The sequence below is a fragment of the Manis pentadactyla genome, chromosome 11, assembly GCF_030020395.1.
Source record: "Manis pentadactyla isolate mManPen7 chromosome 11, mManPen7.hap1, whole genome shotgun sequence".
Lineage (NCBI taxonomy): Eukaryota > Metazoa > Chordata > Mammalia > Pholidota > Manidae > Manis > Manis pentadactyla.
In genome coordinates, this window is record NC_080029.1 from 27,028,579 (window position 1) to 27,039,279 (window position 10,701).

Here is a 10,701-nt window from a genome sequence, read left to right on the forward strand (position 1 = left end):
TCGGTTTAGTGTCAGCCTGACCGGGTGTCCGTCCAACTGTGCAGCTCCGTCTAGCCTTGCGCTTGCAGAACGGCGGAAGTCAAGAGAGGCCCTTCTGGGTCCTCGTCAAAGAATTTATATTATTCCCAGAACGATGCTCCTAGACCCTGGAGTGTACCCTTCCCTGGCAAAAGACAGAATCCCTAGAAGTGCCCTGGAGTCACTCTGCTGCAGGATTCTGGTGTCCGCGCATTTAGCGAGAGTGGGCCTGCTGATAGCCTCTCTTAGCACGCTCGGCTGCTTTGTACGGGCGCCAGGTATGGCTATATATTATCTCTCCGTGCTTTTCCTCGCCAGTAGTTTGGAGCTTGCGGTCAAATTTTAGCAACTCTGCTAGGTTTTGCTACGCAGTATCTTTCCGGAGTAGTTTTTGTAGCCAATCTAATTACTTTGATAGAATGTTTTACTCTCACTAGGTAACTCTGACCATCTCTTACTAGGACCCAAGAATGACTCAGCCAAATGTAGTAAAGTTAACTACTAGATCAGAAATAATCAAAATAACCTGGTTTCAACAAGAAGTGATACTCTATAACTTGTGAATATCGGAAGAGTTTGTCTTCATGCTTCAATTAATTTGTGTAAGCTGCTTGGAACAGGCAGCTTTTAAAATTGCAACTGCTCAAAAAAGTCATGCTCATAGCATTAGAGGTGTTAATACTTCAACATTACATATTACAGCTTTTCTTTGTTACAAATAAATAAATCTTTGGTGGGCCTTCCAGAGCAGCCCTTTGATTTCTTTTTTTCTTTTCTAGTTGACTTTCTACTGCCTTCTCTATATATGCCGTTCCAGATATTACCCACTCTTTTCAAGGTCCCAAATATCTCAGCATCTGGCCTGCCTGTCCTCACTGGTCTTCCAGTCTGGCAGAATTTCCCAGAGTGCCTTCCTCCATCTTGACTTCCTTTCCTCTTGCTGCTGAGAAAGAAGAATCTTTCTCTTCAGTAAGTTCTCTTGACTTAGTCCCTTTCAGTGCCCTCCAGGAATTAACTCCATCACTGCACCCCTCCATTTTTTTTTTTGAGAGGGCATTTCTCACATTTATTGATCAAATGGTTGTTAACAACAATAAAATTCTGTATAGGGGACTCAATGCACAGTCACTAATCAACCCCAAGCCTATATCTCAACAGTCTCCAATCTTCTGAAGTATAACAAACAAGTTCTTACATGGTGAACAAGGTCTTACATAGTGAATAAGTTCTTACATGGTGAACAGTGCCAGGGCAGTCATGTCACAGAAACTTGCAGTTTTGATCACGCATCATGAACAATCAAGTCAGATATGATTAGTCGTTTGATTTTTATACTTGATTTATAGGTGAATCCCACATTTCTCCCTTATTATTATTATTTTTTTTAAATAAAATGCTGAATTGGTAGGTAGATGCAAGATAAAGGTAGAAAACATAATTTAGTGCTGTAAGAGGGCAAATGTAGATGATCAGGTCTGTGCCTATTGACTACGTATTAATCCAAGCTAGACAAGGGCAACAAAACATCCACGGATGCAGAAGATTTCTCTCAGAACAGGGGGGGTGAGGTTCTAAGCCTCCCCTCTGTTGGTCCCCAATTTCTCACCTGATGGCCCCCCTGCGACTGTGCCTGTCTTAGGTTGTTCCTCCCTTGAGGAATCTTACCCGTCTCTGGCTAACCAGTCATCTTCCGGGGCCATACAGGGAAATGTAAAGTTGGTAAGTGAGAGAGAAGCAATATTCTTTGAAAAGGTTAGCTTTTTACTTCTTTGCAGATTTATGCCCTATGGCTTCTATGCCCAGCATTTGTCTTGAGGTATCTTTACCACTTGGAAGAATTATGATACTCGGTAATTTTCGATATGAGGCACTAATTCTACTACAGGGTTGTAATTAGGAAGGAAGAAGAAAAGCTATAGAAGTAGCAGTCAGAAGAAAACATGGGAAGATTGATTATTTCTTTGACATATCTTCTTGTAGAGTAACTTCAGCATGTATAGGTTTTGAACTACTAATTAAATTGTGCACATACATTAACATAATAGAAATACAGCTACATAACAAAAGCAAACCTACAATTACCAGCCATATCCAGTGAAACCAAGAAAACCAGTTAGGCACCCTAGGCATTTGTGAAAACTTATCAATGATATGATGGATATTGTCTAACTGAATTTGAATATTTTGAGAAAAATCAGACAAATTAAAACAACACATTCCTGGGAACTGTTCACATCCCATATGTTCTTTTAACAGTAGATAGTCTATAGTCGCACGATTTTGGAGCGCTGCAACTTGCATTTCTCCTAATTCTTGGTTGAGTTCCGACAGTAAAGATCCAGTCAAATTTGTTGTTTTACTGTATGCACAGGCCAGCTTAGATATCTCCTTCTTCATTCCAATGGCAAGTCCAGGAACTGGTGGGATGACTGCAGCTACAACTGCAGCAGTGCCAGGATCTTTGTTGAAGTTTTTTGATGTTCATCTTCTGGAATGACTCTTCCAGAGGATGTTGATGTTGGAAGTTCTTCTTCACATCATATCTTAATTCGTTTTCTGTGTAGCCAAATTAGGCTTTGATCCTCTGTATAAACACAAACAAACCCTTTGCCCACACTTCGATATGACCTTTATACCATTGTGAAGAACCTATTGGAGATCACCACACAGGAACCGCTTTTTTTTTTTTTTAAGAGAAAGGAATATTATTATCAGAAAAATGTACTTCCATAGCTGATCTTCTGACACCCTTTGAAAGATCAAAATTAAGGATATGTAAAGCATGCATTAATCATTGATTTGCAGTTAGTTTTATCCTATCAGGGAGTAATCCCCCTTTTCTTTCTCTTTTTTTTTTGTTATCATTAATCTACAATTACATGAAGAATATTATGTTTACTAGGCTCTCCCCTATACCAAGTCCCCCCACAAACCCCATTACAGTCACTGTCCATCAGCATAGCAAAATGTTGTAGAATCATTACTTGTCTTCTCTGTGTTGCACAGCCCTCCCCTTTCTCCCACCCCCCACATTATGCATGCTAATCATAATACCCCCTTTCTTCTTCCCCCCCTTATCCCTCCCTACCCACCCATCCTCCCCAGTCCCTTTCCCTTTGGTACCTGTTAGTCCATTCTTTCTACCCCTCCATTTTTTAATTGCAAGTTGTATCTATCCACATACTACTCCTCTTTGATTTTAAAATATGCTTAACAAATTGTAAAACCTTATTTCCCTTGAGCTGCTGTCTCTCATCTTAAGGTCCCATTCATTTCTCCTCCTCTCCACAAGACTTTTTTTTTTATTAAGGTATCATTGATATACACTCTTATGAAAGTTTCACAAGAAAAACAATGTGGTTACTACATTCACCCATATTATTGAGTCTCCCCCTCACACCCCATTGCAGTCACTGTCCATCAGCATAGTAAGATGCCACAGAGTCACTACTTGTCTTCTCTGTGCTACACTGTCTTCCCCATGACCTCCCCCACACCATGTGTACTAATCATAATACCCTTCAATCCCCTTCTCCCCTCTCCACCAGCCCTCTCCCACCCCTCCCATTTGGTAACCGCTAGTCCCTTCTTAGAGTCTCTGAGTCTGCTGCTGTTTTGTTCCTTCAGTTTTGCTTTGTTGTTATACTCCACAAATGAGGGAAATCATTTGGTATTTGTCTTTCTCTGCCTGACTTATTTCACTAAGCATAATACCCTCTAGCTCCATATATGTTGTTGCAAATGGTAGGATGTGTTTCTTATGGCTGAATAGTATTCCACTGTATATATGTACCACATCTTTATCCATTCATCTACTGATGGACACTTATAGGTTGCTTCCATGTCTTGGCTATTGTATATAGTGCTGCAATAAACATAGGGGTGCATATGTCTTTTTGAATATGAGAACTTGTTTTCTTTGGGTAGATTCCTAGGAGTGGAATTCCTGGGTCAAAGAGTATTTCTATCTTTACTTTTTGAGAAACCTCCATATTGCTTTCCAAAATGGTTGAACTAATTTACATTCCCACCAGCAGTGTAGGAGGGTTCCCCTTTCTCTGCATCCTCATTAGCATTTGTGTTCCTAGTCTTTTCACAAGACTTCTTAATTGAAAACTTTACGTGTGCTGTCCCCACTTTCACATCTCCCCTTCATTGTCCCGTCCATTGTGGCAGGACTTCCACCCTTCCACTTTATTTGACTACCAGGCTACCAGTGATGTTCCAATGAGCAAAGACAGAAGCTGCTATTTCTCAGTCTACTCATTTGATAGTGATTTTTTTCACTCCCATGGAATGCTCTTCTCACTTGCTTCTGTGCCTTCTTGGTTTCTTTTGTCATGTCCTTGCTCCATCTTCTTCCAGGTCTCTGGCATTTATGTCTTTTCCTCACCTGCCCCTAAATTTAGGTTGTTCTCCAAAACCCTCTTGTTTCTTATATATATGCAGTTCCAGAATTCTCTTCCTTAATGATTTCAACCAAATGCTGAAGTTTCATGTCTCACCTATGGTTAAATGATATCCAGCTTAGACTCCTTGGTTATAGACTCAAATTTCCAATTGCCCATTTAGCACCTCCACATGAATGTTCCTGGGGAACCTCAAACTCCATATGACAGAAGACAGATCCCATTCCCCCAACCCACTTCTTCTCCAGTGTTCCCTCCCCTGCTGAAAAGCTTCAGTCATCTTCACTCCTCTCTCTTTGTCACCCCTTTCCCTCAAACTGGTCAGCAGGCTCCTTTGAATCTACTTGGCAGTGTCTCCTGTGTATGACCCTTCCTTTACATCTCTACTGCTCTAGATGAATTTGTCCTCGCTCCTCATGGGGACAGCATCATTCTGCTATTCTTGCCTTCAACTTCTGCTCCCCAAGCTCATCCTCCATGCTGCTTGTCAGAATAGTTATCCTAAATACTTCTGATCCTATCAGTCTCCTATCCAGCGTCATCTTCTCTACCGATAGAATAAAGGTGAAGTGTGTAATTTAATGTGGCATTTCAACCTTCCAGATTGGGTCCAGCTTCCCTGCCTTCCATTATCTAGTCCAATGGATCTCAACCCTGGCTATGCTTTAGGACTACCTGGAAAGCAATTTGGCAGTGGTGGGGCAGGGGGTGGGAGCAAGGTGAGACTTGGATATCAGTATTTTTAAAAGATTCCCCTAGGGTTCTAATGTGCAGCCAGGGTTGAGAAATCCTGGTTTAGACATACCTGACTACTTGCACTTTCTTACATCAGTGGTGCTATGTTACCCCAAGCTCCACATACTGGAGGTGGTAGAGCATAGCATTTATGGGAGTGGGCTCTGCACTCAGCATGCCTGGAACTAAATCCTAGCTCCACCACTTACTGGTTGTGACTATGTAACGTTGGATATTATGCTGTTTCCTCCAAGAATGCTTTCCCAATCTTCACAGTCAGAATGAATCTCTCAATATTTTCTGTCCTTATGATAGCATAGGTCTGGCTCACAATAAGGATGAGCTCCAATGGGTGTTCATAGAACTGAATTAGCATGTTGTGCACTGTAGTGTCATTATTTGCATGCATATTTGTCCCTTCCATGAAATAAATCTTTGAGGACAAAGATTATATATTATTCACCTTTGTATTTTCTACAGTGTCCCATATAGACACTCAATAGGTTTTTAACTCTATATAGAAACTAGTTTTTAAAAATAAATTTTAGAGAAAGAAGTATCAGCTATGTACTCTGTTTAGCATTATATTCAAATATTGCCAAGCATAACATCCAATCCAGCTTCCCACCTCACCCCATCCCAGTACCAGCCCTAAAGTTATATGATCCCTCAGGATCTTGATCCTCACTTTGTCGTGGGCAATTAGTGGAATGATGAATCTCCATTGCAAATCCATCCCACCTTGCCAAGCCAGCCAACCTGCAATATTCCCATTTGGAGTCTTATGTTATAAAGGGATGTAATGTATACAAGCAATCCAGGGAGGAACAGTAAACACCACAGTTTTCCTTCATAGATATTCTTAATCATACAAGTAGCTGAATTGAAATGCCTGCAAGGAACCCTACTTTTAATAATCGTCATCCACAACTCCCCTTCACAATTCCCTTTTCCAAAACGAAATTCATGCAGTTTGGTCATTTGGCTTAGACTGATAATTCAATTGTGATTCTGGAGCCGTGGGTTATTTTTTTTTTTCTGCTTATGATTGATGGGTGGATGGATTGAGGTAACCATTATTTGGAGTTTTCTTAATAAGGTAAACTCTGGTGGGCAGCTCTAGAAGCACAGAAGAAGAAATAACCTCCACGCGGACCTCCTATACATTTATCTCCCCTCCTACCAACTCAGACTTAGACATGACCCAAAATTTGAGCAGAACTGAAAGAAAACATCAGGGCAGAAAGGTTGTATGTTCCTATTCAATTTATTTTTCTTATGTTTAATGTTTATCGTCTGTCTCCCAGCTTCAGAATTTAAGCTTGTTCAGGCCAAGGATCCTTTTTATTCACGAATTATGTCAACTATCTAGAATTGTGCCTGGCACACAGAAGGCTCTCAGAATGACTGGATTTATCTAAAGTGTTTCTTTGTCTATGTCTTTCTCCCCACGAGAAAATGAGAAAATGGGTGCGGCTAGTGACCGGGGTGGGGTGGGGGCGAGGGCTCTGCCTGTAGCATCCAAGCCGCGACAGCGGACAGATACCCAAACTGAGGCTTGCTAAAATTCACAGACTACCACGTCCCGAAATCCCACCCTCTGGGCGGGCTCGGGGCCCAGCGTGCCATTCCTGATTAGTTGAGGGAGCTGATGGCCACAAGAGACAGCGAAAGAGGAGCCGCGCTCTAAGCTTCCGTTCACGACGGTTACGCTGAGGGCGGGGGATCGTTGGCGTGGTGGTCGCAGTTGTAGTCCCAGTTGTCTGAAAGGAGGCCAAGGACGGTGAGCCTGGGCGGGTCCCTGAAGCATGCCCATCAATTCGATTATCCTTGAAATGTTAATAGAAGGGAATTCTGGCGGCGTAATTGGAAGATGAAGGGCCGGACAGGGAGCTGGACCGGGATAGGTTTGGGAGGTAATTGGATAAACAGGGAATTGCCACAAAAGAGGCGTCTTGCGGGCAGTTGCGATTCAAAGCAGGTGTCTTCCTATTAATTCACATGCCTGCGCTTACATGAATTTGCTTATGAACTCTCAAGTTCGGGGACCTTGAGGTCATGGAGAGGACGCAGTGGTTAAGGATGGGGAAGTGTGGGTGTACCCCTTTCAGCATCAGGATGGAAAAGGATGATGAGTCCGTTACTTTTCTGCTTTCCTGGTCTCTGATAGGTGTGAACATGAGCATGGCAGAAGGGGACACCCTGCTATCAGTGGATTATGAAATTTTTGGGAAGGTGCAAGGGGTGTTTTTCCGCAAGTACACTCAGGTATGTGGCCTACCGGCTTTGGGGACATACCTAGATTGTGTGCATGAGAACAGGAGACATGTACCTGACAAACGTGTTAGGAGATGCGGGCTGTTTGGTAGCTGCATGGCCAAGAGGTGGTTTGTAGAGAGATGAGTGTGAAAATACTTTGCAATAGGTTAAACACATCATAAATGGCAGATTCATCCGCTGTTGCTATTGGTCTTTTCTAACAGTGGAACCTGAGTACCTAGACACCTTAATGAGCTTTCCTCTGCTGACAGGGGAATAGATAGCTTTCCCAGTTCTCCCCATGTGGCATCATCAATCCTGGTCACAGTTCTTGTAGGAAAGCTTATGTTGATCCAGGGGATGGCATTTGGATGAACTCATCACATTTATGTAATTTATATAATTGCTTCCTCTGTAGCTGCTGCATTTTCTAAAGACCTGTTTCACTTCTTCAGTGTTACCCCATTTAATTCCTATTTTCATAACTCCTGCTCTAATCTTTATTACTTCTTTCTTTCTGCTTGTTTTGGGTTTGGTTTGCTATTCTTTTTCTAGTTTCCTAAGGTGGAAGTCTAGGTCATTGATCTGAAAGAACTTTCCTGCTAGATTGAGAAGAGAGTATGTGATTATATTCCTTAAAATGTTCCTAGAATATGGTTATGAAGGAGAGTTAGATTTTTGGAATTTTCTTAGGGAAAAATATTGTATACTTCTGTAGCTAGATATTCAAAAACTGAACATGAGTCACCAACATTATTATCATTTAAAAAATAAGAACAGAATTGAGTGCACAAATAAAAACCGTAGGAAATTCTCATTTTCAACACCAAAGTTGGGAATGTTTTGTTCACTCTCAGGAGTCCAGATAAATCACATGACAATTTAAAGATTTATTTGACTGTTAAAACCTCCTCCCCAAAACTCCACACAATCATCCTTATAGCTTGTTATCATATAAGGTAACAGAACTAGGAGTAGCCAACTCCTGTATAATTTGAAGCAGAAGAGTGTAATTGTTACACCAAGTCACTTGAATGTGGAGTCTTCCTCAAAATCCATTCTCTGTGTCCATTTTTTATGCCATAGTCTTTGGCTTGTAATGCATACTGTATTTGCAATTTTTCTTTATAATTTCCTCTAGATCCCTTAAACTGTTATTTGATTTCAGTCTCTTTTGTTCATTACACAAACATGTCTCTGCTTTTAATGTAACTGATTTGCTGGATACTTCAGTTCTTCATCAAACATGGTTTTGCTATACATAACATTTTCTTTGGCCAACTGCAGCAAATTCCCACATTTATGAGCACTGCTCTGGCAATTGGACATGTAATCAGTGTTAGCTCCCATAGTCTTTTGTAATCCAACCCCTTCTATTTAGATAGATTTAACAATAAATTTTATAATATCCTTACTTGGAAATTTTACAAAAATAAAATTACCTCTAAAAATTGCTAATTTTCGGTCATCCCATAGTTTAATGACTTAAAGGAAAGAACATTGGAAAGATTAAGAAAAGAGCAGTTACAACAATTAGGTGATCTTCATAAACTTACTCAGTTTTAAAGGCATTGTGATTACTAGACAGAAGAGAAGAAAATCAAGTGGAAACTGAAGAGTTATGTAGTCTCATGAAACTTTGATGTTGAGAAGCTGATCACCAGCTGCTGTTTCCTTTTCCAAGAGGAAGAAATGGGCTTTCGAGGCAACTTAAAGACCTTGCACTAGACAAATTGCCCAGGAAATAATGATCTTCAAAGATATAATAGACATTTATTCATCTGGATTTGTTTAGGTGTGGTCCTGGTTAAAGATAAAAAGAAGGATCAGATAACTTCATGCTTTTTCTATTTAATATACCCAATAGATTCTTGATTAGGAAAAGGGAAAATGAGCAAGATACAGCCTAGTATCCTAACAACAGTCAGTCTTAGGGAATCATTTTCAACGCATCTGATTTGGTTGTATGTACTTGGTACTTAACCAAATTGACTACATAGTGAAAAATTCTAGTGTTTGGGTTTTATAGGGTAGAAGAAGAAAGTGGACTCAAGTAGCCAACACTTCATGTTAAGATCAACAGTGAAATCCTCCTTGCTGTAGTTCCATTTTGACTGTTCTGGACAATATCAAATTAGTTTCAGTGGCTTGATTCTAGGCCAAGATTCTGGCAACAGATTGTAGTCTCATTTTGTTTTGTTCAGTCTCACTGGCTTTTTTTTCTCTCTTGTCTCTTTCCCTTAGGCTGAGGGTAAAAAGCTGGGATTGGTAGGCTGGGTCCAGAACACTGACCAGGGCACAGTGCAAGGACAATTACAAGGTCCCATCTCCAAAGTGCGTCATATGCAGGAATGGCTTGAGACAAGAGGAAGTCCCAAATCACGCATCGACAGAGCAAACTTCAAAAATGAGAAAGTCATCTTAAAGTTGGATTACTCAGATTTCCAAATTGTGAAATAATGGTCTGAATTTAAATTTTCCAAGATAAACTCAATGGTTTTGTTCTTTATTGTTAATTGGGATAAAACTATTCTGTGTTTATTATTAGGATTTGTCAAGTTATTTTAGGAGCAGATATTTGAATGTTACTGTATATTATGTGTGTGATAGGAGGATTATATTATACACAATTCTATTCAATAAAAACACTTTAGAACCTTCTGCATAGGCTACTTATCGTTTGTGAACTTGACTTGGGGCAAAAAAAGGTATTTACTCAATAAACATCTGTAGGAGGAGAATTTTGAGGCAATTTAAAGAGGTATGAAAGAAAAAGTTAGCAGTTACTTTGAATCATTCCTTTAACTGGTTTCCATGAAGTTTTCAAGAAACTGGACACCTAATAAGAACAAATATCCCAAGTTCAGTTTGTTAGCTGTTTAAATGATGTCAGTTTCCTGGAGTTTCTTTCATTCCCTTCCTCTAAATTCATATGTTGAAGTTCTAAATGCCTCAGAATGTGACTATTTGGAAGCAGGGCCTTTAAAGAGGTAATTACATTAAAATTAGGTTGTTAGCACGCTAATCGAGTGTGCCCTATTGTCTGTAAGAGATGTGTGTGTGCACAGAGATAAGAACATATGAAGACAGTGAGAGAGGAGAGACATCCACAAGCCAAAGAGAGAGGCCTCAGGAGAAGTCAACCATTTTGACATGATTGATCTCAGACTTCTAGGCTCCAGAGCTGTGACAGAATCAATTTCTGTTTTTTAAGCCACCCAGTCTTAAATTATGTTCTTATGGCAGCCCTAGCAAACTAATATGAGCAATAATCAGGATT

At 40.4% G+C, this 10,701-nt stretch overlaps 1 protein-coding gene across 3 annotated transcripts; it reads left to right on the plus strand.

Moving 5' to 3' along the window:
* The first annotated feature begins 118 nt into the window (after window positions 1-118).
* Window positions 119-10,082, plus strand: ACYP1 (acylphosphatase 1). 3 transcript variants are annotated; one of them, XM_057488309.1, is made up of 3 exons: window positions 119-296; window positions 7,333-7,430; window positions 9,666-10,082. In XM_057488309.1, exons 1-3 carry the CDS (start codon window positions 134-136, stop codon window positions 9,879-9,881), a joined length of 477 nt encoding a protein of 158 aa, XP_057344292.1. In that variant the 5' UTR covers window positions 119-133; the 3' UTR covers window positions 9,882-10,082. The 3 variants fall into 3 exon arrangements, with proteins under 3 accessions (XP_057344292.1, XP_036769032.2, XP_036769031.2); XM_036913137.2 differs by lacking the exon at window positions 119-296 and adding an exon at window positions 6,801-6,945; XM_036913136.2 differs by lacking the exon at window positions 119-296 and adding an exon at window positions 7,058-7,078.
* Window positions 10,083-10,701: the final 619 nt, after the last annotated feature.

Coding starts and splice junctions, on each gene's coding strand:
- ACYP1 (XM_057488309.1), top strand. CDS start 134: ATGCTCCTAGACCCTGGAGTGTACCCTTCCCTGGCAAAAGACAGAATC. Junction 297..7,332: donor CTGCTTTGTACGGGCGCCAG/GTATGGCTATAT, acceptor GGTCTCTGATAG/GTGTGAACATGAGCATGGCA. Junction 7,431..9,665: donor TTTTCCGCAAGTACACTCAG/GTATGTGGCCTA, acceptor TCTTTCCCTTAG/GCTGAGGGTAAAAAGCTGGG.